This window comes from Pollicipes pollicipes, unplaced genomic scaffold (genome assembly GCF_011947565.3).
Source record: "Pollicipes pollicipes isolate AB1234 unplaced genomic scaffold, Ppol_2.1 Scaffold_3087;HRSCAF=3621_pilon_pilon_pilon, whole genome shotgun sequence".
NCBI classification, from domain to species: Eukaryota; Metazoa; Arthropoda; class Thecostraca; order Pollicipedomorpha; family Pollicipedidae; genus Pollicipes; species Pollicipes pollicipes.
In genome coordinates, this window is record NW_023596225.1 from 12516718 (window position 1) to 12543263 (window position 26546).

Sequence of the window (26546 nt, forward strand, 5' to 3'; positions counted from 1 at the left end):
CGGATCGGGTCGAAACGGCTCGTGCAAACAGTCAGGCTCGACAGATCGTTAAGTCGATCCCAGCCCTGCTTCAGTCCGGCCATCGGCTGCAAGGCCTGGCGCCGCAGCCAAAGTCTCGCCCCGCAAAACAAACCCAGCGAGCTCAAGCAGTCCCAATTGCTTTGCGTCCACCACGGACACGTGCTTTGCGTGTGTCCAAGCTAGTGAATGGACGATGTCGACAAAGCTGACTGGTGTTGCGACGTGTTGCGATGCGCCTGCGTTCGTGGCCTTCTCGCTTCAGTACGGTCTACACGCCCAGCTTCTGTCAGTTGCCATCAGCGGCCGCACCGGTGGCGCGAGGCCACATACACTTCGCCATACGATACCTGATAACCTAATGCCTCTGGCTGATGACTGTCCTGCATGAACTGAATCGTACGTCGTATGAAAGCCTAGGCCTGGGCCTCATCGGAAGTAGGGTTGTGACCATACATGCCCATCCTGTCTATGGTTCTCAGCGGTACCGTCGTGAGGCGCTGGAGTGTCACAACGGACGCACGTGCCGAGCTGGCTAACTACCGGTGATTGTCGCACGGTGGCGTGTGGCGTGTTCCCCTACCGCACGGTGGTATGTGGCGTGATTCCCAAGCCTTAATCCGCCTATCTGGCGCCGCCAAACCCGACATCTAGATGGAGTGTGTGTATTATTCACAGCATTGATCCACGCTGTGTGCTGGTATCGACAACCTCCTGGGTGTATGAACGGCGTTGGTCATTAAAGCGACCTTTGCCTATCGGTTTTCCTACATTTATTAAATGTGTGTAATTACGTCTTACATGGGCGCTTCGCAAGATCTGGAAACTCGTTTGCAACGTTGCAGCGCAAAAGAGATCATACTTGAACTCCATCAGCTAATACATGCTGGACGACGTTACCTGAAAATGTGTCGATAACTCCTGAAACGGTACTGAACGATATGATCGCAATACTAATCACGCACAGTATTACTTTCTCCGCTCTGAACTTAGCTTAACCTCGACAGACTGCTGCGCCCAGTTCTCGTCAAGGACAGTGTCTAACCTACTCCAGACACCACACGACGAGGATCCGTTGATGGTTCCGCCTCCAGACAGCCGGTGTGATGGAGATTGGGCTGCACTGGTTATATCACTACAAATACTCAGCCGCCTCAAACAGCCCACCAGCGGACCTGATGCATTAACCTTCAATCCGACAAATGTCTGGAGCCTGGTCTGAGAAATACAACATCGTCATTGATGTCCTGAAAAGTTTTGGCAAACTCCATGCACACAATCACCAGGCAGCAACAGCGTAATGCTGTGGGCCAAACATGTTTCATATTTCAGGAACGGGTTACGTCCTGCCGGTTAGTGCGGTGGTCAGAATCGGGAAGCCCGTCCACTCCCGCCAGGGCGAGCGCCGGTGGGAGTGCACGGGGGGATGTGTGTTGAATGCAGACCCTCTGAAGCCCAGGCCTCAACTAACCAACGTAGCGCTATTTGGAAATCTGAACTAAAGGCTTCAGGCTTTGAAGAGCTCCTTAGGCAACCGACGATTTTCAGTGAATAGATTGTGACAGACATCAATACAAAGTTAGGAGGCCGTACTTTGTAATCCTCAAGCCTCTCAGCAATTCTGCTCCGCCATTTACAGCCACTTGAAGAGGATTTGTAGACTTTGTGTTGAACCACATCTTGTTAAGAAGACTTGGCTGTCAACTTGCCAATGTCAGTTGGCGTCGACGGCAGTCTTGAGGACGGAAGGCGTGAGGGTGCAACTCTATTTATAGTCCCCTTCGGAAAACATTAACCGAATAATACTAACTCCAACATCTGAACCCTTAAAACATTGTTCATTACAGCTCGAATCATTCGTTGCAGCTCAAACCACCGACGGGTCTCCTTTTGGTGTCCGGGGTTCTTTCTGAAGTGGCCAAAACACTAGCCATCATATTGGTACGACGCTGGCTCATCCAGTGTTAGGTCATCACCACGCCGTGAACCACAGCAGTGTTTTTCACGCCTCTGGGGCCTCTCGTCCTCAACCTCGTGGTTCTGTACGATTATTTCTATTACGATATTTTCTATTACGGACACTGGATCGCATTTGCGCTTCAATAAATCACAGGCTCCAAAGATGTTTAGCAATTACCAGCACTCAAGTACCATAGGGAAACGCGCATGCGGGTGCTGTTGTCTTGGACATTCTAGGCGGTGAGCAGTTGGCAAATACGATAATAATTTAGAGATAGGTAAAGCGTCCATAGCCTCACAGTCTCCTGTAGGAAATGATTCACGAGCATGGCTAAAGCGTGCATCGCACACGTTCCATTGATTTGCGAATAAAACTGCTCGGAGCATCTTGAAAGCTATTGCGCCAGGTAGTCCTATCGCTGAAGAGACGCCCTGAGCCGCCTGAAGTATTGTATGAATACCCATATGTCAGGGCCCTGCTGAATACGGCAGATTCCAGTACGACCAGAGCCTACTACGTGCAAAGTGACTTCACGAGTTAGTACGCTAGGCAGGTGTGCTCGAAACATTGATACTATGTTTGATTGTAGGCAAAGCTATTGCCTGTTGTCACAAATTGTTGGGTTCTAACAGGAGCCAAGAGAGGGGCGAGCCAACAGACGCGCGGAGCAAAAGTGAGCGGAAAAATTGATGGCCGCAAAAAAATCAGTAGATAGAGGGGGGAGGGGAGGAGTGAGGAAGCGATGTGGGGCACCTCTTTGAAAACTGACCGACGTATTCGACGCTGGCAGAGACGAAAGAGGTCTGCAAATTACGATCTGTGGGGGGAACCGAGAGGGCCGACGCGCAACAGCATGTGCTCGGTCAGTACCTCACAAGAAGCTAGCAAAGTTGGCGAGCGCAGCAGCGGGCCAACTGAAAAGGTGAGCCAACTGTGCTCGCAGCAATCACTCAGTTGGTTTTCGTGACTTCACATCCCAGTGAGCCTAACGAGATCTGATAAGACCCCGATGTAGCGGCAATATACCGTACGGTCTTTTGCAAACTATTTCGATGCTTAGACCCCGCATCCTGGCGACTCTATCATGCATGCAGATTCGGTTGGCATAGAGCCCTTAGCGATGATGAGCGAAAACATGCTTCACTGAATGGGAACCATCAAGCAAGCCTGCCTTGGTCAAGTCTTTCTCTGGCCGTAGCTGGAAAGTATACGACGTATGCGCGATTCGTGCTGAGTAAAACATAACATATTTGTCTATCATAAATTTTTTCCTGAATTAGGAGAAGGACGTTAAGTCAGCACTGATGGCCAGAAACAGTCGCCCAGCTGATGCCACAAAATGGATTCAGGCCTTGAAAGTGACTACGCATCTCCAGAGAGGTTCTTGCTTTGCGCTTGATTCACAGCAGTCTGCCCCCAGCACGCAATACACTGCCAACAGCACCGTTGATCGGGATCAGCTGGAATGCCGAGCTGGAGACCATTAGCCGGAATGTGTGAAGCGTTTCCAACAAAACGCAAAGCTACAGAAAAGTGACAGCAACAAAGCGCCAAGTGTTGAAAAGCGCGGCATCGATCTTCGACCCAGCGGCATGATCGCGTCTTTCGTTCTCGAAGCAGATCTGCCTCTTCAGTTATTTAGGACCGTGAAGCATAAGTAGGATCCATAGCTCAGTGGTCCTGAGATGACGAAATGACAATGACGAGTCAGAGAGTTGCCTCCCCTGAAGAACCTTCAAGTCCCTCACAATCCAAGATGGCTCAACCATAAGGCCGCATCCCGTAACCTGGGTGTTTTCTGCGGTGCCTTTCAAGCTGTTTTCGATATGTCGCCACTATGCAGGACATGAGAAGTCGCCGACCTCGGTGAGCCTGTTGGATCTTAGGCCAGACCACACCAGACGAAAAACTTTGGTGTTCGTTCATCATGGGAAGGTCAAGAGCTGTCCCAGCGACGTAACTCCCCGTCGTTTGATCCGAACTTCAGCCAGCGGTGATGGTTCTTGGGCTCGCGCAGGCAGCTCGCAGTGAAAGGAAGATCGTATTCCACCGCGCACCCTTTTTCAAGAGAGCAAACTGGCGCTACAGCGCGTAGCCGAGTGCAGTAGGTTCCACGTCTCAGTCTCAGCTCTTCATCTTGGTCGCCGAGATGCCACGTGCCCTAAGCACTCGCAACGCCTTCCAGGATCACTAAAACACAGAAGACGGCTCATGGAAATGTCCCACGGCATTGCCCCTCGACCGGACTTTGGATTCTGCATCCTGAGCCCACATCTAGATTTATGACCTCGAATGGTATTCCTCATCGAACTGACATAAAGCCTCCAATGACACTCAACTTTGCGGCCCTAAGGTGCAAATTAACCTTACAAGTCAGGGCGATAGGTGTAAAATGAAATTACCCAGCCTCTGAAGTCTCTCGTGATGCATACTGTGCTATTTCGACCCAATAAGCGACCTTCCGGTTGAGGCTAGCGTACGTTGGCGTCGTGGAACATGTCCACCAACACCATGTCTGTTATCATTTCTTCAAGTCTGTGAACGTTTACATTAAAAGCTAGGTGAAAATGTTAGAACGGGTCAGAGATGTCTTAATCAGCCAACAAGTAAACTTATCTACCCATTTCAATACCCTGGCACTCTCAATAGCAAGGATGTTAAGCGTGTTTACGCCATCTGCATTAGTAAGGGAAACTACAAAATACTGAAAACAGCCGAACAAAGAGATACCTGTCGGTGTCGGTTCACCCACCATTATAGCGCAAATAATTTGAGTGTTTTTCCAAGATTCCTTACAAGCGGTTGGAATGCACAGTGAACAGCGTGCACACCGTCACAGCCAAGTACTCAGGGATCCAACCACGTTCAGCGATCGAATTTTTGTTCGGCAAATCCTTTCGGCAATTTGTCAGAGATTTTCTTAACTCCGTTACCATTTACATTTCCCCTGTTCCATCCGCCAGTTTTACCGCAATAGCGCTGCGGTTTTCGTTATAATGTTGACCAGATGGGAGAGAGCCCGTGCCTTGATATACGAAGGGACACGCACATCTCCATTGAGATTTTCCGTTATCTGTTTCGTCTGAAGTAATTGGTCTCGTGCCTCTCCTACGATATAACAACAGCAGCGAGCCGAACATATTGTCGTTCCGAATTCAAAGTGAGCGAGCTCCACGCACTTCTTGCACGTTCAAATCGCCTCAAACGCACTGGGTCCTACCATATAAGGTCGATTGTTGAAAGAGATGTGAAAATATTTGGTATCTGAAATTTTTTATTTGGCCGTGAAATTTGGCCGTGAAAAAAAATTATTTGGCCGTGAAAAGCAATGCCTATGCTCCGCGTCGTCGCAACCTCAGTAAAATGAAAGAAGATATGCTAGACGCGATTCTCCTGCTCAAAGCGTCGCCTTTCAAAACAGCGGTAGTGTGGAAGATCAAGAGCAGTTCAGCTGACTTGGAAAGGAAGCGATATTGGCCGGGGGCCGTCTGAGGAAGTGCAGGAAGATCTGTTACTCGCCAACTGGTTCAGAAGGCCATTAAACCGATGCCTCTACATTGTCATATTAATTCAGATCTGTGCCTGTGGCATATCACGCTGCTCACTTGTTCACTAGCAACGGGAAATTGAGGTTTTTCGGATGGTGATATCCCGGATGTATGAAGACTACGCCCGCTTATCTTACTTGGAATTGATCCAACAACTGTTCCGATATGCCACCACAAAGATTGTGAACAATCGAGAAATCTCGCTTAGACCAATGTACTTTGTGTGTACTTTGTAATGTACTGAGACTGTACTTTTTCCGCCAAGCTCCACCATTCTTAGTTTGAAAATGTCAGAGGCTTGGCACAGCTATAATCGCTACTCCCCCCCCCATCCATGATGGCATCGCTACCCCCATCCGTTCGCGTTAAAAAAAGAGAATGAGCAAGAAGGCTAACTATTACTATATCGCTCCATTCCAGAAACGAACTATCCGGTTCGTTGCAGGCAACACATTGATTGGCATGCGCATATTACAGATGGTCTTTTCCTACGGATTTTCCCCTTTTCAATAGTTGGATATTGGATGGTGCAGTGCAGACACCAATGCTGGATGGTGCAGACTAGACGCGTAAATTTTTAACACGCCAATCCGCCAGCATCTGACCCGCGCGCCTTCGGTCAAGGCGCGGGTCAGACCTGGCGGAGTTTGGTTGTCCGAAATTTTAGCGTGCAACATACTGCACGTGTTTCCTATCCATTAAATTTTAAACACATCCAAAAAGGAGCATTGCACCAGGCATGCTAAAAATATGAAAAGCCACCTTTTGTTTTTGTAGTAAGAATAACAGTGAAACACCATGACAGACGTGATACACCAGTAAACCAGGCAGCATAACCTAAACAGCTTAAAACAAACATCTCACCAAAAAAAGCAACTCAAGAATAGCAACCAACATTTTCAAAGAACGGTCAAATCTCAATGTGCCGCAATTGAGGGATTATTTGATATAAGCACAGCTTATTGTTGCACTTGACTGCTACTGTGAAGACGAGGTGATCTAAAACAAACCATACGTCATAACCAACATCAACAAGTCATGAACAGCAGGGAAAACTGTGTGTCTTTCATTGCCCTAGCCCGCCCCTCGTCATTGCAGCCGCAGTTACCGGTATATAGCATGCGCAAAAGCTGTCGAAATTGACATAGTGGTAATACATAGTTTGTCTGTGAATTTCTAAAGACTTCGGATCGGTGTCTATCCGAACTTCTCTCAAACCTCCTTTTACAACCACATTTAACACGGATGCATCTAGAAACGAAAGTTCACTGGTGTTCATTTCGGGCGAATGACCTCCTTTGACCCTCAGAAAGTCGCAGTGACGAAAAAAGCAAAAAATCTCGTGGCCTTTGAACTCTTTTCATAAGCATTAAACATGATGGTAGGCGGTATTTTCCTAAACGACAAAAGGTTGACCCCGGCCGTTGTTGGTAAGTCATCTTTTCTGACTTTGATCACGTTCAAACGGCACATTTATGGCATCCCTGTAATAAGAAATCAAAATAAGCGTAAAAGCTACCACACAAAACAATGCCTCTACCACACAAACAAATTTGGCTTTGACCGCGACCCAACCTTCACACCTGACACAAGGTCCATGAATTTACTCGTATTCCTAAATTAAATGATCTAGTTTATTAATTAGCCAAGCTTGGCGTGGTTACACTGTGCCGTTAGGAAGGGATGACGGAAAACCCCTCGGGGCTCAATATGATGCCCACCCGCGCGTGCTATGCAAGTTGTCAAAGAAACCACCTCCAAGATGTGTGGCTTCGTCGAACACTCCGCTATCGCATCAGCTTGGAAGATTCCGTAAGAACTGTCTGCACTGACTGTGATGGCCTAGGTTTGACCTAAGATAGGTCATGCAACCTTGCAAGGTATGTCTAATTTTGTCATACAGAAAGATCGAATTTCAATTGGGTATAGACAGGCGGTGTTTGGCGTGGCTACGCTGCGTTGTTAGGAAGGTAAAATGGAAAAACCCTTTGGGGGAGCCAAATTGACCTTCCCTCCCGAGCGCGTGCTATACGCACCTACTCATTCCTGGATTAGCAGCTTGAAGGATGACACGTGGTTCCCAATTGCTTCACTGCACAAAAAGTTGACGGTGCTGGAGCCGCCATTGTCGCCGTCCGTGACAGAAAATTTGGCTATTGTCTCGGCAACATAAAGTGGATCTCAGCCGAAAATTGTGGGTCGCTTAAAGAGAGTATTCCATATTTGCATGTTTTTTTAACTGAAATAGCCACATTGAAGAGCATCTGGTGCCGTTTACAACCTTGTCCTTAGTAATTCCTCAAACCGTCTAGTTTCTGAGCTACACTCCCGCGAAGATGTGCGGACTATTTATACAAAACGCTTCAAGGTCATTCAGGTATGCTGACGCCATAGAAACGCCATTTAAATCCTGCCATCCCATTGGTCATATAGCGCTGAGGACCAGCGCGAAGAAAATCGAGTCTGTCATATCTGGCGTTCATGAACACGATAATCAGATGTTACGGTTGCCAATTTGATTCCATGCGATGTCGTTCAGGCTGTGTAAGCTTCAATGACGATTTAGTTATTTTGTTGTTTAGTTTTGAGCGCTTCCGACCAATAACTAGCATCTCAGAGCTATGGAATGCAAAACAATGGATAACGGTAGAACAGGATCACATGCGCCTGAGACCAAACCGCCGAACTTTAGTTCGGCTAGAGGCCGCTCTGCTGGGTACCCGCAGGGCGCCTGGTCGGGGCTTCCTCCAGGGTCATTTCGGCTCACTCGTGCCCGAGACGCCTCGTACCGGCGGAACGTCGGGAGGATGCACGAATCGCGAATTACGAATTTCAATCAACTTCAATCAAGCCACATTAAATCACAAATCACGTTTTGTGTTAAATGATGCAACAATTTGGACATGGGTGCTAGTAATTAGTCCCAATTGTCGGGAGTAGGGGGGATATTTAATGTTTCACGCCCTTCTTTGGGAAAAGTAATGGCTATGTCTGTTTCCCACCGAAATGTGTTTTTTTTCATTTGTGGGAATTTACTTGCCCATTGGGCACAATTATAACATCCATGGCCAGCTTAGGCAAACGTGCTAGTCTTCTCAGGGGAGTAGTTTCGCAAAATGAGCTCGGGGTGGGGGGGGGGGGGCAATGCAAAATAGCCCAAGTTTACCACAAAATATTTATGAAAAGATATCTCCTCGTATTCTGTCCACTTTCATCACAAAATTGGGGAGGGCTGGAGCTCATTTGATGGGGGAGGGGTTGAGGCCCCAAAACCCCTCAACTGAAAACGAAATTACAACCGTGAGACTATTTACTGAAAATCATGGAAGAGTTTAAAAAAGTTTGGCACGAGGCCCCAAGTCGACGCATCGAGCCCAGCTGAAACAAGACGGAGGTGAATTGACATTTCTCTTATTATTTCATCACCGGACTCCTTAACCAATGCAAGAGGTTCTCTGGCATTAGCAGTTGCGTCCCTGCCCCTGTTATGCAAACATGCCCCCTTGCTGACTCGCGGTTTCTTGCCAACATGGGATCCGCTGTTAGGCACTGTCACGTCTTGGCAGAGACAAGGGGCCTAAGTTTTCCTGCCACTTCCCTCGGCTAATGCGAACCGCCTTCAGTGGCATTTGCGGTCCCCGGCTTCGCTTCAGCTTAGAAAATAGGCCTCCTGGAGCCAGACCGGCACGTAGCCGAATGTTCGGTTCTGATGGGTTTCGACCGACATTAAGGCCCTCATTGTCCCAGCGGGCACCTGATCGGCATGCGCGGCCCGTTGACTGATATACGATGGCCCGGCATTGCACGCCGGGCCGCTGGGGTCTTTAAAACTCTAGAAAGCCCTTCCGACCCTTCAATCCGGCTCTTGGTAATTGGCCCTGTGGGCTCTTTGGAGCCATAAGTGGAGGGGGGAGCATGCCCCTCTGCCAGGGGTTTCGTGACGACCTTCTGCGCGCTTGGCAGTTGCATCACGGATAAGTCTGTGGTGGATATGGACCCGCTGAATAGGGTCACGGGATGCATCCATCACTTCCCCCACACGCAAATCCTCAAGATTTCCCATCGGCATACATCCATCAATGGCCATGGATGTGGTTAGCGCTGGAGTCGCTGAAGGGTCTTCCTAGAGAAGCTCTTGTAGTCCTTACCCCGCTAGATTCCTGACCACAGCAAAATTTGGGAAGATTAAACTATTTAAGGCGCTGCTATGACATTACGACCGTTTCCATGTCCAAGAACTTCAATGGTCAAAGGCCCACAATGCGGTCGAAAACCCAAAAATAAAATGCCTTGGTTCATGACGACCAGGGCACTCATTGGCAATGAGCCGAAGGGCGGCAGTTTAGGGCCAGTGACCACGGGTATGGGTTCATATTCTTTTGTAGACGAATTGAAAACATTTTGTGGCACACAAAAACAATACTTGGTGCTTAATTGTTACTTATACAATATGAACACTTCGAGTGCATTCCAATTAGCAGTTCTCTAACCGTAACTTTCACTTTTTAACTCCTCCTTTTGCAATTTTATTATTTTCAGATTTGAGATAATGAGCTCCTCATATATTTTAGCTGCCCCAACTTTAATAACACTCGTCAAAGCGCGGCATACATCGCAAGCATTGCGCCGTTCATGCAAGCAAACATCGTGTATTTTTCGCTTCTCCATACTTGGTTAAATGGATTCCTTCTATTTTTCTCAAGTTTCCATTGCTTAGAACCTTTTACCGATGATGCACAATTAATTTCTGACATTTCTACTACATAAAAATTACATTCTTTAGTTTTATCTACTCCCCAAGTTAAGCATGATTAAGTCACCACTAAAACAAAATATACGCCATCTGATGAAATTGCGTACAACGAACCTACGAAACCACGAACTTTCGTGAAAGTGGCTTGTTAATGCTTTGTACTCCGAATGTAACATAACGTAACTCCGTGTGCAGGAGGTAACTCCGTAGGTCCGTAGATTCATAACTTCACTTCTTGAAGATAGACCCTGAATGCTAGGGGATTTTTTGTGTCAAAACACGCGCAATGAATGCCTCATGGAGTGCTGAAAATCTCCGCATGATTGCACGATATGCCGGTGACGTATTGTCTGAAAACCTCAGGAGGGTGGAGCATCCGCCTCCCTCTCTATCAAAGCGGGGGTTAACATTGACTCGCATCTCAGTGATGCACAGTGTGTTCTGATAAGGTTGTTCACGCTTTCAATGCCTGCGTCCTTTGGCAGGCATCTGTATGTAGGAACAACACATTCATAGTTATTCGAGTATTGTGCGGCATGTTTTCGAGGGGCTGGTCTTAGTACAACTTGTTTCCTCTCCACACGCGAAAAAGCATCCATGGTCCCCATGCTCAGTTCCGTAATATGCTTCACTCTCGTGTGCTCTGTGGCCGATACCGCTACTGGACGGGCGCTGACTCACACCGTAGATCATCAGAAGGGTTCAGCTCCTTGTACGCACAAATTTCACGGCGATCCTTATCTCTGCCCATGTTGTGCGTCTGGTTCAAAAAATGCGGACAGACATACAAACAGGCGGACATACGTTCGAAACTAAGTGAATGTCATCAGAATAGTTGGTGACATTTTACGTTACGACGTTCAATATAAATACCCTACAATGTATAGGAGAAGGAAAAAAACAATGTCTAGCTATTCCTAGCAGTACTCCGACAGAGGCTCAGCATGCAATGCATAACGGCATGATGTGCAGCTCACAGAGACATGATGTGACTTTTATTCTATTCATGAGTGATATGCCACCCCAGGAAATTTGGCTGGACGCCCACACAGGCACACCCGACCGAGGAGGATTTGTGGTCAGCCCAGGGCACTGGTATGACTCATCGTAGTCAGGTGTCGCCCCTGGAAGTGCCTGTTAGCGATGCCACCCTTTACCCTGTGCCGCACCCACCAGAAAGAATAGCGGCATTTTTTAAACAACATAGCTAGAATGTCAGATACTGCCAGATTATTAGCTTCGTGTTTGCCCGCACCGGAGGCAAGACAAAAAACGATGTTGACAAGACACGCAGTGCATAGCGCAGCTTAATAAACCAACATGCCTGCAGTTCGGGGCCGGATCTCACTGCCTTTGTTGAATTTGGTATCTCAAATTCATTCATTATTGCTCTGATAAGTGTGCCAAGTGACCTGTCATAAATACATCATTAGATGGCAATGCATTTTACCGACCCTTTCCGTACCATGTTTTTTTAGTGACGTGTGTTGATGCCCGCCTAAGCCGCTTTAGATCTGTCGTCAGCACATTTGTCACCTGGAATGTGTGACGTCATGCGTGCTGACCGGGCGTTCGATGTGAGGGCTGACAGGACAGTTTTCACTTCTACCTTCCTCTTTTCTTGGCCTTTCAACTACATCAGACCGCACAACTGTCAGTGCAGCACGCATAACCTACAAAAATTATTAAACACCCTCCCAGCATCATCGTGCCCACCGTCCGTTCAGGCCTAACATATTGCCTATAATATGGCGTATGGAAGTGTGCCCCCTGCTCTGGTATTACGATCTATTCTGCCCATCATTTAAGTGCTGCTTTCCATTTCCACCTAATTTTAAATGTTCACTCAATTTTTGGTAGAAAAGGCTTTTCTCTCACATCTACTTGTACTGGCATGAGGCCCGTCCTTTTTTTAACTCCTACTTGTACTGACAGACCATGAGACTTTATTCGCGATGCGAGGCGCTTGTCCTGGCTTCCTGCCTTTTAGGTTACTCCGATGCTGTTAATGCACTGGGCAACGCAACCACTCACCACACTACTCACTTTCCATGGTTATACTTTTATGAGACAGTCCAAGTCTTCTTATCACAAGCTTGGGTGGGGTCAACTGGACCCCCGGAAGGCTTTTCCAGAATAATTTCGAATGGCGCGGTGAAGCCGTGCCTGAATTTTACACAGATGTAGACAATTAAATATCGGATCGTCTGATATCAGATATTTAGACGTACCTTATAAGGTCGCTGACCCACGACAAGTCACATTCAGGCCATGCTTTCAAGGAAGTTAATTTCTAGGTAATCATTCAATCTGATGCAACAACGGAGTGCCAAACGAACCAATACTTCTCTGAGACACTATCTTAGGAACATAACAATTAAATGAGCCAATTAAGTCGACCTAGGATTGGGTACAAAGGTTAGGCCAAGGTCAAAACCAACCTGTTTTATTACTGTGGGGCTCACTAAAGGGATAGTTTCTGGTGCTCAATTCGAATTTATTGATGACAGGAATCACATGATTTATCTTCCATGAACTTTTTAAAGGTCGGAATAGGTCAGGACCACACTGCCTAGCGTATTCTTTGACGCTCTTTCAAACGCAAAACTCAAAGCAGTCTTGAATGATTTTGGTTACCATGACCTTTAAAGGGTCCAACTACGTCACTGACTTTAAATGAGCATGTGACCGTTTGCCTAGAACAATTATCTGAACTCCAGGGGCTCTTTGGAGACCAACCTAGAAGTTGACTTTGCTTGATTTTATTTGACCCGAAAGTCATGACCTAGGAATCCCAAACTTTGACCTGGGTGAGTTCACGTACAGGTTTACACACCCTGTACGTAAACTCACTTATCAAATTTACACCCTATGAATTTGGCGTCTCTAGCTCTCTTAATTTCTGAGATTGCATGGGGTCAAATTCACCACCATCCTAGCAAAGGGTATCCAACAGTCCACCTGGGCGCATGTTATCTATCCTGATTTTTCATTCGCATTTTCTCAAAATTATACACGTGCTGCAGCCTCCCGTACTCACAAACACAAGAGGTGCCGCATCAAATTCGCGCTTCGTTGTCAGAATGGCCTACTTAATCAGGTAGCAGCTTCTCTCCATGCTACCGGGCTGTCAGAAAACCTTGGCGGCAGCGGCAGCCGGCGCGTGACGCCACAAACTACGTGACTTTTCGGTCACAAAACGTGACGCAGTGAGAATACTGGACCATGATTGGTTCTGGAAGACATTCTGACGACAGATCTAACGCGGCCCTAAACAGCTTAAACCATTCGGTGTCGGTATTTTGCAGTTAAGATATACTATGTTGCATATTACATCATGTCTGATATTAATATTTGCATCGTTAGTTTTTTATTCAAAGTTTGCATGTAGAGTGAGCGACCTTTAAGAAGCCAGGAAACGTTGGTCAAAGTTGTACTAAATAGCGATTATATTAATGGCACTAAACATTTCGAGTTTCGCTCATCCTCAAAAATGAAAATGTTTCAGAACGTAAGGTTTATGGTTCAGGGTTCATGGGATTCAGGCACTGCCTGTCGAAGCTGATGATCGTGGTGTGTGCTGTTCTTCTCTAATATTCTTTGTCAGATATTCTTCCGGCTTACCCGGCCGTATGTACGTTTTTTGTAGCCTTGTAAGTGGAGCTGCTTAGGAGGTGTTGGGAGTTTGGGTGATTTTTTAAAATCATTTTATGCCCACGTTGGTACATTTTGGGCACATTGCATGAATGGACTTGATTTTCAAGTGTTTGATCCAGATCTCCTGATAAAAAGGTTGTTGCCCCTACAAAACAATTTTGGACTCATATTGTCAAAAAACCGGAGCTGGAGGCTTCTAATTCTTATGCTGCATGCATTTTGCAGAGTCGATATTGTGCGCACCGAAATTTCGCGTGTTGGTATTTTGCTATGCCAATATTTTACGGAGTCGGAAGACTGCCTTTGAATGTTTTACGTAGCCATATTTCGTCTGCCGATACTTTTGGTTGATTTTTGGTCTTGTATGCATTGATTTTTCATGACACATTGAGTTATTTTAAGCGTCGAGTGAATCATCAATATGCCGACCATCAGATCTAGCAAGGGAAAATACCTCTCCTTATGAGCGACTTGGGACAGCGATCGAATTGAAAAACTCGCTGCCTCTACTTATGACAACGAAGCTGAAACTTATCCCATACAACACGACGCAAGGTAATTTCTGCAGTCGGACGGCAATGTGCTACATCACGACGTGTTGTAGTCTACTCACTTCAACTTCTAATACTACTTCACATAAAACTACTTCACGTACAACGATTAAATCCAGCTTTCTGCAAAAGTGGAAAGCTAGAGAATCTTACAATACGAACGAAGTCGATACAAAAATGATAAACAACACCAGTATTCTGAGACGTTTCATTCGACCACTGGCGCACGGATCTGTGCAGATGGTTCCAAAAATCTGGACGCGCTCAGAACCAATAGCAGTTGTCACATCGGTGTTTTCTGTCTTGAACATCACACAATGAACTGCGGAAAATATCAAATCAGGGTATGCAGCCCTGAATATTCTGTTAATGTTAAAACGCCGTCGTGGAAGCCGCAAATGTCAAATTCATTCTTCTGAAAATAAATGGCTAAATTGTGCGGCATTCTGAATGATTGTGAAGGACTCATTTTGATAGCGCCAATACTTTCAGATCGGGCAGCATTTCCGACTAGCCGGTTATGGATCTATCTCAATGTATTCTATCTCAATCTAATTAGTTATATATTTCAATCCAGATATAAATATGCATATACAGTGTATATGCATAGATATAAGCATATATCAATATATACGTATATATATATATATATATATATATATATATATATATGTAGTATCTCAATCATTTGTCTGTTATCTGAACTGATGATTTGTCCAGTGCATAATCCACATAAAAACACACGTCGCTATTTTAAGCGAGACGAATCACTCAAATACGACGAAAGCTGCGGGCAGTTGTTGCATCATGTGTTAAAGCCCCATGTGTGTCCATTAAAGAACAGGGTAATATAAATCATACTGAAATGACATTTTCAAACGAAACTCTTTTGATTACCTCAGCAATTTCTCGCTATATGGTTGGCCATTAACGCCATTTTGCATGAAATGAGGGTGGATATAAGATGGAAACGTGACGGTAATCGGATTATGGACACGACTCAGCTCAGCACGCTCTGGTTTCCCTCTGAGATGGAAGCGACGTGCGTAAAAAGGACACCCGATCCGAGCTTTTTGCATGCCTAAAATCACTCTCCCAACAAAAGTGTGCCGAGATGCAGCGTTCGGTACGGCCTCAGCGGGTACAGGTGCAGGGCTGACCCCGTGCATGGGAGTTCAAGTGCGCTCCGGCATCCAGTAGCTACAAAGCTCATGATCATGCTTGCTCTTTGCTGCTAACTTGTGAGACGCCGCTTTATGCTACATGGGAGGCAGCACTTCTATTTTTGGGTGGGTCTGACCGTATTCATTTAACCACGGACTGCTCCAAAATGGCGTTTGCACAGCCACCGAACCCTCATATCAGCCCTGTTCACATTGGGGAAATAAATGGTTGCCATATTGGAACAAAAGTGTGCCAATGATTACGATCTCCGTAATTCTCTTGCGCAAGTGTTATCGTCCAAATTTGTGCTAAAAGTGCGTTTGTGCTTCTGCTTTACAACCAGGCTATGCAGCTGACTGCAATAACTTAAACATCTTGTATCACATTTCTGTGTGGAGGATATGGTAGCTTGGAATGAATCTGTGCCAAGCTACCATATTCCATATGGTAGCTTAGCCGTCCCGGGCTGAACAGCCTCGCTGCCATATGGCCATTTTTATCGGTCTTGATTTCTGGAAACTCTTCGTTGATTGGTCAAGTTTAGTTTCTGCTGCCAGGAGGTGTTGGAAGCTGCGTGTGGACGAGGATTAAGGCGTAAAAGCACCACGTATAGGGTGACGCTGGCTACTACTTTGATGCTGTTGGTATTGTGGTGTGTCGTAGTGTTGCTCAAGTTGTAGATGAAAACATGAAATCTGCATGGATTTCCCAGAAAGTAGTTAAGGTTTTTTAAATAGGCACTTCAATGCGACAACAAAACGCTGCACAGCTCGACTCAAGAGCGCCACGTTACTAGCAACTCGAATACACAAAAATTAAAAACCCTACAGCTGGACAGCTTTGGTGCCAGTCTGGCAGCATTTTCAATTCCCTATGTAAACAGGGCTATTGTCACCCGTAAGTTCTTCCGGGCTGTTACTGATCTTGCGCTGATTAATTTGACAAACGATTGTAACGGATTGTGTCTGTGAATAGTATGTAATGGGTGCTGCCTTCCGATCTCACGAATAAACGATATCGGAATCGAAGAGCTGCGCGATGCCGACAAGGACCGAACAGTTCCGAGGAAATCTTCAGAACTTTGGCTGACACAGGTATCCTACTTAGCTATGTACACATAACTTTACACATGTAGCATCAAGTGGATGGCACAGCATTTCCGACGCGAAACGTACCTCATATATGTAGCATGTTGGCTCAAAGTTGGTACCGATTAATGATGACGCAGCCAACTGGCCCGCGCGGTGGTTTCAGATGGTAGGTGGCTTCTGTCACATGTCGACTTAGGTGACGGCGTATGGCTGCCTCGTGTCGACTTCAGCTGGCACGCTCAAGTCGATCGTGGTATCCGAAACTAAAACCGCCGCCGTCGTTCGAGGGGGCTGGACAGATAGGATAGGGACTAGAGGGGCTCCAGTGAGCACGATTGAGATGCCAGCTCCAGCTATCCTGAGTAAGCACTGGCAAAGCCGTCCGTTCCCGAGGTCCAGCAGCGGCGATCATCCAAGGCTCTTCGTCCTCAGAGCAGCGGCATCGGGCCCCTAGCAGCAGTTTAGCTTTCTGTGTTGTTACACGTACCGGCGACGCGCTTCGCGGTGGCAGCCGCAGCCGCCGGGGTTGATCTGAATATGCGGCCGATAGCGACCGACACGGAAGTCGAATGGCTCCAGACTTAATGCTGATTCAACGTTGGTGGCCAGTTCCACTTGCTTTGACAAGGCTGAGGCCGGTTGTCACGGCCAGCTTCGGCAAACCTCTCTACAAGGCGTGTCCGCCTCGGACGGGTCTGAAGGGAGGCAGCGGAGGAGCATTTAGGTATGCCACAGCCATCGCGCTGCGTCGGTGACATCCCAGAAAAGGTCAGGTTGCCGCACCGACAGATATCGGCATCAGAGTGCTGAACTGTCCGAACTGGCCGCGACTTGGCCCGGAAGGTTTATGAGTGTGCAGTGCTATGTGGCGGGGGGGGGGGGGCTAGCTTACGCCGGGTCTGATGGCGAGGGGTCAGTGAATGCACGATGATCTGTTCGGAAAGCACAGGGCTTAACATGTTCGAGTAACGCACGTTGAGCACGATACGGTTCCCGCCAGGTTATCAACCATTTACAAGGCTGGTACCGTTGTCGAAGCTCTTACAGATTGTCTGCGTAACCTGGTAGCACTATGAGCGTGCCATGAGCTAACCAAAAGTAATCAGCATTGAAGAACCGTCAATATTTCCACTCCGGAACAGGTTAATCGCCTCTCACATCAGAACACAAACCTTTGTGCCCGTCTCCCTGAAGGCTGTGTGAGAGCGGTATCACAAATAACTTCCGTCATGCAGCACAGCAAATCGTCGCTCCGAAACCCCACTCTGGCCGTCAGGCATACGGAGCAGCGACCCGCCACCAGTGCTGTAACCTTTGCTCACGAGATTGGTGCAAACGCCCGAACGTTTAGCCGGTGTTACCAAGCCTGTGCTGTTTTACCCGGCTGTTCAGCTGGAGTTACCAGGCCTGTGCTGTTTTACCCGGCTGCTCAGCTGGGGTTACCAGGGCTGTGCTGTTTTACCCGGCTGTTCAGCTGGGGTTACCAGGCCTGTGCTGTTCTACCCGGCTGTTCAGCTGGGATTACCAGGTCTGTGCTGTCTTACTCGGCTTTTCAGCCGGTGCCACCAGACGTCGGTGGCGTTGTCAGAGAATGCACATCCCTACAATATGCGATCATCCGTGAGGACATCGACTCACTTTCCTACGAGCATACCGAGCTGATTCTGAGGACTTGACCAACATGCTATATGACCGCCTCCAACGTTCCCGGGGTTCCCGCTCGGACCTCGCTCAACAAATTCCTTGTTGGACAGCGGTCAGTCCTTTTCCGTCATTGATGCGGGGTGCCGGTGCTTGATATTGCGGTCAAGTGGCTAAGAGTTTCGTTATCGGCACTAAAGAAGCGTAGCGAAAAATGACCGCGTCCACATGTGTTTCATGCAGGGTTGTTATAACCACGTCCACATGTGTTTCATGCGGGGGTGTATGACCACGTCCACATGTGTTTCATGCGGTGTTGTTATGACCACGTCCACGTGTGTTTCATGCAGGGGAGTTATGACCACGTCCACATGTGTTTCATGCGGGGGTGTTATGACCACATCCACATGTGTTCCATGCGAGGTTGTTATGACCACGTCCACGTGTGTTTTATGCGGGGGTGTTATGACCACGTCCACATGCGTTTCATGCGGGGGTGTTATGCGCATAATTAGTTGGGAGGCTGAGCAGGAAAAAATATGGCTGAACCTTCATTCAGAATATGCCCAAACGTGGGAACACCGCAATTGCGGCGAGTTTTTCTCTGTCACATTTTGAGAACAGTGCGGAGACGGGAACCTGAATAAAAGAACTACATCTCTAGTACTATGCGATTCAGATTACTAAATATTTTGGTAAACAAACACTGCGCACATCCTCGGTTCTTTAAGACGATCGAGAACTTTATTTTGCTAGAATATTCACAATTATTGCATTTTGCTCGAATATTCACGATTATTGCATTTTGCTTCAAACGCGAGGGATGACAACAAACTGACCCGTGCATTACCAGGAAATGACTATTGGCTGACATGCAACATGTCAGTGACGAGTCAAGCAGCCTCTGTGTTGTGCAACCAATGTTGGACAGCGGCAAGAACAAACCTTAGATATGCGCAGTAGCAAGTACGCTACCACTCCATAATCACTTTTTACATAGAAATCTACCAGTGCCTTTTGTGCGGCATGAGACAAGCGAGGTGATAGCAAACGTGACGAACGTCGTGCAGATGATACCTAAATACAATCGAAAAGGCCTGTCGTCTCCGTGAGCCTGTGTAGATAGGAGTTTCAATCCGCTGGAATATTCTACCTTGATGAGCTGGGTAGTAAAGTTGCTGCTTGAAGCCGACTAATGCTGTTGCACAATATGACCTTCCACGACGACGCGCTTCAAAATACCAAGTGATCGTCATCTTATTTGAGCCGATCAAGGCCTTACAATTTTGATGGGTAAATCAAATCGATTTGAAAAAGTTTGCGGGTTTTTGGTGGCTGACCAGTTTTTAAACAACGCTGCTATTTTCGGTGGGGTGTGGTCATGACGAATGGGCTACGCACCCTGTAGCATTTTTGCAGACTATTTATGTAAAAATACCGAAGCCGGTGAATCCAATGATTGCTGACGATTTCGCGCGGGTGCCGGCACATTTTGACCAACACTTTTCATGTACGATTGTATGTTTTCTCATCCGGCAGTAAAAGTGTCATTTTGCTACAAACGTTCCAACTGGTATGACTACTCGACATGCAGTCTCTCTCATAATGATACGTTTGCAAAGCAATCAAATTATTGGTAATTTCTGGATGAGAAAAAGTTTTGCAATGTTCGCTGATGAGGATAATCTAAAGAATTCACGTCAGCAGCCCGTACAATATGCTCCATTTCATTTAGCAACGATATATCGCCGCCAACAGGCTTGCCATAATTTCCTAGCCGGCACGTTGAGCACAGTGACAGAGGGTTTGCCGATACTCAAACTGGTTTCCAGCCTGGTGACCGCAGACTGGATTCCAGAAGAGTTAGATCAATTAACATGCCCCTACTGCACTGGGACCGGAGGCCTGCAGGAACGACAGGCACATTATAACTTCCGGCATCGGTGATTCCGATGCTTCGCGTGAGTGTTTCCAAGGCTGCAGACCAGAGCTTTTCATCCTGGCTTGCTACGGCTGGGGCAACTCGAAACCTGGCCGACGGGCTCTAGTGGTATTATATAGTTCTGCAGCTAAGTGTCGGCATTTCTGATGGTATGACGCAATTCGGTCCTTGTCATGCTTCCAAGGCGTGCCAAGCGTAGGGTGGGTGGTGGCAATATAATTCGGAGACGCAAAAATTGGTCGACTGAAACTCGGTGCAAACGGATTGAGCTTTTGGTCGGTCACGGAAAAACTTCGCAGACTCATTTTGGGCAGACAATGATTTCAGACCTGTTGCACGTCATCACATGTCTTACATACTTAGAAAAGGAATGTAAATGACGGACAACTTCGGCACTGTAGACAAGGGATTCCTTAATTAAGTAGTGCATTTTTTTACAGCAAATGGTTTGAATCTTTCAGCAAGACTCGGGACAACCAGGTAAGACGGCATGCACGTGGCAACTCATTGCTGTTGGTGTACGTGTTACCCCACGCTGACTTTTTAGCAGTATTCCCGCTACAAAAGCTGCTGCGTGGTGCCCCTGGATGACCCTCACATTTCATTAGCTTTTGGCCCCTGCTGACTACCCTTTGCATTTAGTTTTCCATTGGCGTCAGGTGGCTGAACTCGATAGATTGTTTTTCATTGGCAATATGCCAGCGATACCTGTTGACTGACCTCCCGTCACGCTCCGCCGCGGGCGTCTGCTGACTGACCTGCCGTCCCGCTCCACCACGGCGTCTGCTGACAGACCTGTCGTCCCGCTCCACCGCGGGCGTCTGCTGACTGGCCTGCCGTCCCGCTCCACCGCGGGCGTCTGCTGACAGACCTGTCGTCCCGCTCCACCGCGGGCGTCTGCTGACTGACCTGCCGTCCCGCTCCACCGCGGACGTCTGCTGACTGACCTGCCGTCCCGCTCCACCGCGGGCGTCTGCTGACTGACCTGGCACACTCGTCCAGTTGAATGCAACAGGTGGCCGTGAACAGAAGCAAGGCGCACGTTACGTGGTGCTTGAACAAAGGGTCACTCTGCTGGTGGTACTCCAGCTCTCGGTGACCGTCTTTGAACCAGAGCGCCACCGGGTTCAGCTCCTCCGAGCTCCAGCACTGCCTGAGGGGATCGTGGCACGACCGGATGTCAAACATCCGTGGCATCCTGCTGGAAGACCAGCTACATACATATATTATCAACACTCAATTTTTGAACACTTCTCAACGTGAATTGTGTGTAGGGCAGCACTCACACTCGCAATTACCAGTCCAGCATCGTAGCGCTCGACTTCAACACAGCAGAAGCATTTGACACGAGGAGGTGATACTGGCTATTCTGACCCTCGTAATACAGAACTCGTGTCTGGCCACTTATATCAAAACACCAACTGCAGCCAGCCATCGATGTACCACTCGCTAAAACGTCTGCCATACCTGCCCAAACTGCCGCCGTCCACAGCAGGTCCCATACTCTGTTCGGTGGTGCACACACTCCATACCCCGACCTACTTTGTATTTCGTTCGTGATATCAGATTGCATAATTACATCTGACGTGGGTTTCCACGCATCCGGCAGGACCCATGGCCTTCCGCAATCACTCAGGCACTCCTGCTTCTTGACTTTTGAAGCTCTCCCGGAGGCCAGCACCACGACGTCACGCCAAGTCAGTGTGGCCAGATATCAACTCGCCCCCCTTCCAGATATCCCCCCCTTCCAGATGGCCAGATATCAACTCGCCCCCCTTCCGAAGCAGGCTGGGCGCACAGCACAGCAAACCATATCCATAAGCAGCGATGGCTAAGCTCGTGTGGGCAGAAGATTCGTGGGATTCATTCATAGTCTGCTGGTATATTGATGCAGTTTTTGCTCCAGTTGCGAGTTGCTTTTGGTTTGGTTTGCTGTCTTTTGCAACTACGCTGAACTCTGGAACCCCTGCTGCTATTGGAATGACATCGGCCAAGTCCATCGATAGAGCTAAGGGCGTTTTGCTGCCGGCAGTGCCATCCCTAATTGAACAGAACATCGTCCCATCCTCCTCCCCCCTCTCCCCCCCCCCGTCTTCCCTCCACATACTGACGCGAGGCCCGCCCGGATTTGGCTGGGCTTAAAACATGCCTGCTTTATCCGTGCATCGTATCTCAGTGTGCGCGCCGCGTGATTAGTGTAAGAGACGCCACATAGCCATGTGTTCGTGGGCGACTGCCAAGCATTTCGCCTTAAAATTTATGCACCTTGTGAGGATCGGTATGGGTGAGACTGAGAGAGAGATGAATCTTCCCCTTAATTTCCGTTTGTCTTTGTTTTTCTTGTAGTTTCTGAAATGCGGCCCCCTCACATTTGCAAGCAGCCAGTTTACCATACGTAAACAAAGTTTTGTCAGACTCGCAACCAACTTATTGGCTGATGTGTTGCATTTCGGGCACAAGAATTCCTTGTGCCTACCAAGAACGTGAATGTTTGGATTGAGGTCCGTCCCGGTGGCTCAGTTGGTTAGAGCGCCTGCCTTCCGATCCACCCACCCGTAGCTGGGTGGGTTCGAGTCGCTTTAGGGCGCTCGCTATTTGCCCTTGACAGGTATGGCCTGCGGCCGGTGGCAGCGGTCGCGCTAAATGTCAGTTGACGTCAGAGGGCAGGACGGACCGTGCCAAGCATTGCGGCACGTTAAGCTTTCGCCACTAAATTCTGCCGTTGCCTGGGATTGCGCGATCGGATGGTGGGGGTCAGATCTCACACAACAAGCACTGCTTAGCGTGGGCGCTGATCTCAGAAATCCATCCATTCAAGGGTTCGGATCAAATTTATAAAAAAATTAAAAAGGTTGTAAACTCGTTGCATGTGTTTTGAGCTGCGGCTTGGTCAGCCATGTCAGGTCTGAGTGCAGAGTGTACTTTCAGGGATACGAATTACACATCCTGCATGGTTGCATCACGAAGTGTAGGATCAGAGAACAAATCAAAGGCGATCGATCACAAGCACATGCAACTTCGATGTTGAACATACAAATCATTTATTTGCTAAATGGAGCAAAGCAACAGCAATAGCGTTCTGTGAGCGAATATTTCGATTTCAACGCGCAGCCAGATGCGCAGTTCAAGAAGACACCGGTCGCGGGGCCATCAGCACACACCCTTTACCAACGTGACTAATGATCAGATAGCCGGAAGCTTTGATCTTGAAGCTGGCCTTGGCGGAATTCCTGGCGAAGGACTAGTGTCCCTAAATCGCTGGTAAATTGGAAATGCCGACGTGCTCACTTGGTGACAGTAATAACGCCATTCTGTGACTCACGAAGGTTGTCGCGGAATGCAATTATCTTATGAATATTCCCGGACGGATGAAAGCCAGGCGGCAACATTGCCTTCCAATGAATTCCCTTAGCTGAATTGTCACTCGCATAAGTGTCGGTTACGATTAACACCCTGTTCCAATGTACCAGCACTTCTGACAGCAAGACTTTGCGCTATGCAAACTTCGCATGGAATTTATTAGATTGTCGATCAATGATGCTCAAAATGCAGCAGTCCCATAGGCCCACGACAAATCATGGAATTCCGAGATGATTACGGAACTTCGCAGTAGCAAAAGCGTTTTACTATTGATGAAGACAAACTTGTTTTAGTAAAGAGGGGTTTCTTAATATGAAATGAACAAATGATTTTCACTCGGGACTTTCCCAAACAAATGCTTGCATGACGCTATGGCGTACACACGTATCGGTTTAACCCCGTGCTATGAGACTAAGCAAATAACAATGCGTACATATATATATATATATATATATATATATATATATATGAAAAGATACATTACACCAATTTCTGATCAGCACCAACATGAGCGATCAAACGCACCACCGCTTGATCACGTCGGCCAACTGTCAGCCCCGTGACAAAGGTCGGAATCGTCGCGTTTGTCTCAGCGAGCGAAAGAAATAATTGGTGATGTTTAGTTCAGCCCTTTTCAAGAAATTTCGTAAACATGACAACTTCGTATTCATGATTGTTGCCTAACAGCGCTTTTCAAAAGCGGTCTTTGCGCGCGAGGTGCCAGGTAACTCCACCAGAGGATAGCAGACTTCGTTTGAGCTTGGGGAGCGTAGGCAGGTACCGCACCCCCAACACAACTCACACGCGGGAGCACGGTTAGCCCAGTCGTCCCTCCCCCCCCCCCCGCGTACACAGACAATATCCTCCCTAGCAGAGAAAAGCGGCGTACAGAGCACTCGGTAGGCCGCAATACACCGCCTCCCCCTCCCCCCCCCCCCCCCTATTCTCTTCTCGTCAGGCCGGCCAGAAGTTTGTTCCGCCCAGATCAGCGCACACTTTTTTATAGACAGCTAGTCCTCGCATAACGTCACCATCTGGCGGAAAAGAGCGACAAATATGCACTGTGCACACTCGTCACCCTCCACCAGGGCCCGAGCGCGCCCTTGTCACTGACCTGCAATCGATGGTTGACATGCCCAGGGGGAACAGGTTCGCCTCCACCGACGACATGCTCTGAAAAGACGGTCACGAAGGCAGGTCACTACATCACCACTACGTCAGGTCAGGTCAGATCAGGTCAGGCCAGGCCTAGTCAGCAGGGTCCGTGACCACGCAGTGGCTTATCGTCGTTAAAGCACATCACCGCCTCAGTGGGTGAGGCGGTGATGTGCTTTAAATGTGCTTTGAAAACCATTCCATCAGCTGAGTGATCTCCCGCGGCAGTGAGTGAAAGGAAGTCAATGCTGTTAACGACCGCGATTCGAAATCGCGTCTCGGAGGTGGACAGAAGGCCTGACTCGTGTGTAACCTGGGACATCTGACAAAGGTAGTAAGACTTTTAGACTGTTGGAGATGAGCATCGGCCGGGTCAGAGGTGGTTAAGTAACAAATGCATACATGTATGGCGTTTTAAGGACCTGCAGGATCAAAACGCCGCTAGACCAATGGCCACGTAGAAGCCATATTTTATGCGGAAAATTATGTTCGCCACTCTTCAGTAAATTCGGCGGAGCTCCGTTCATTGCGGTGTGGGAAACGTTCAGCAGCTTCGCCTGGCAAGGAAGGGTTGACACCATTCCTCATTATGGAAAGTCGGAACTTGATATGCAGCCACAGACAGGGCTTACATTACCCCTAAGGCCTTTCGAACTTAATGGCATGAGTTTTACACATTGCAAACGCCCAATCACCAAGATTCCAGGCAAGTACCACCCCTTCATGGGGCCATGCAATATTTGCTGGAAAATTACGCTTAACCAGCACCTCCTGTCGCATTGCTGGTCGATTTTTTACCGCACAAGGACTCAACAAAACTGGGAGCTGAAGGTCTTCCTTGCGCATACCAAGCGCAACTCTTGTAACGTTATAATTTGCCAATTTTACGGTCTTCACGCAACGAAAATCAGTCAGGCAGATTTCAATTAGTATGATAGGATTGTGGACTGTGAACTGACACATAGTAATGTGTTTTGTGAACGATACAGATGGATTGTCAAAACCCGACTACATCTCTTGAGTCACCAGGACAGCTGATTTGGTGCTAAAATGGTTGAAGCATGGTGCAGTTGGGGGAGACATACAACTTACTTTGCTCCGTGTTCCACAGCCGGGCATATTTTCCGAACGTCGATATATAATCAAGCACAGTACGCATCACCACGTCAAAAAGTAGAACTTAACAACTCTAAATTTACATCACAATTGTTAACAAAGCTCGTGTTTGTTCAAAAGACTTATTTTTGAGCATTATGCAGCCTCCAGCAGGTGGCGAGTGCATGGTTGGGTAGCTTCAGAATGGCTTAAAAGATTAAATGTGTTTCCCACTTATTTGGAGGATGGAGATATAATGACCTAGCGGTCAGCGTCTTTGGCTCCCAGGTGGGGGAAGGGGGGAGGTGCATTGCGTTACCCCGGCCCCAGCTGCGGTATGGCCTCTGAGTGGAAACATGGCTTCTGCAGTCGCTGACGCTCCATGAGGGGGGGGGGGGGTGACAAACCTCACGTAGAAACAACCAGCGAGAATGAATGCAGGTGTGTAGATATGTTCTCATGCGCCATCATGGATGCAGCCTCAAAATTCCCGATGGGAGGGCGAAGATCTCAAACCCGCAGAGGCTGTATTCTGCTTGTATTCTGCGTTCGAATAAGCGAGAGAATTCTGGTAAAACAGAAACAGACCGAGAAAAGTATGGGGGGGGGGG

The 26546-nt window shown here is 47.9% G+C and overlaps 1 protein-coding gene across 1 annotated transcript in view; it reads right to left on the reverse strand.

Moving 5' to 3' along the window:
- LOC119089388 (adenylate cyclase type 2) overlaps positions 1 to 26546 on the reverse strand; it is a 174001-nt gene that overhangs the window by 27168 nt on the left and 120287 nt on the right. The window contains exons 9-10 of the mRNA XM_037212053.1: positions 24800 to 24858; positions 21311 to 21478 (exon numbers count right to left, since the gene is read on the reverse strand). Coding sequence (XP_037067948.1) covers positions 21311 to 21478; positions 24800 to 24858 — 227 coding nt within the window. The remainder of the gene's footprint in view (positions 1 to 21310; positions 21479 to 24799; positions 24859 to 26546) is intronic.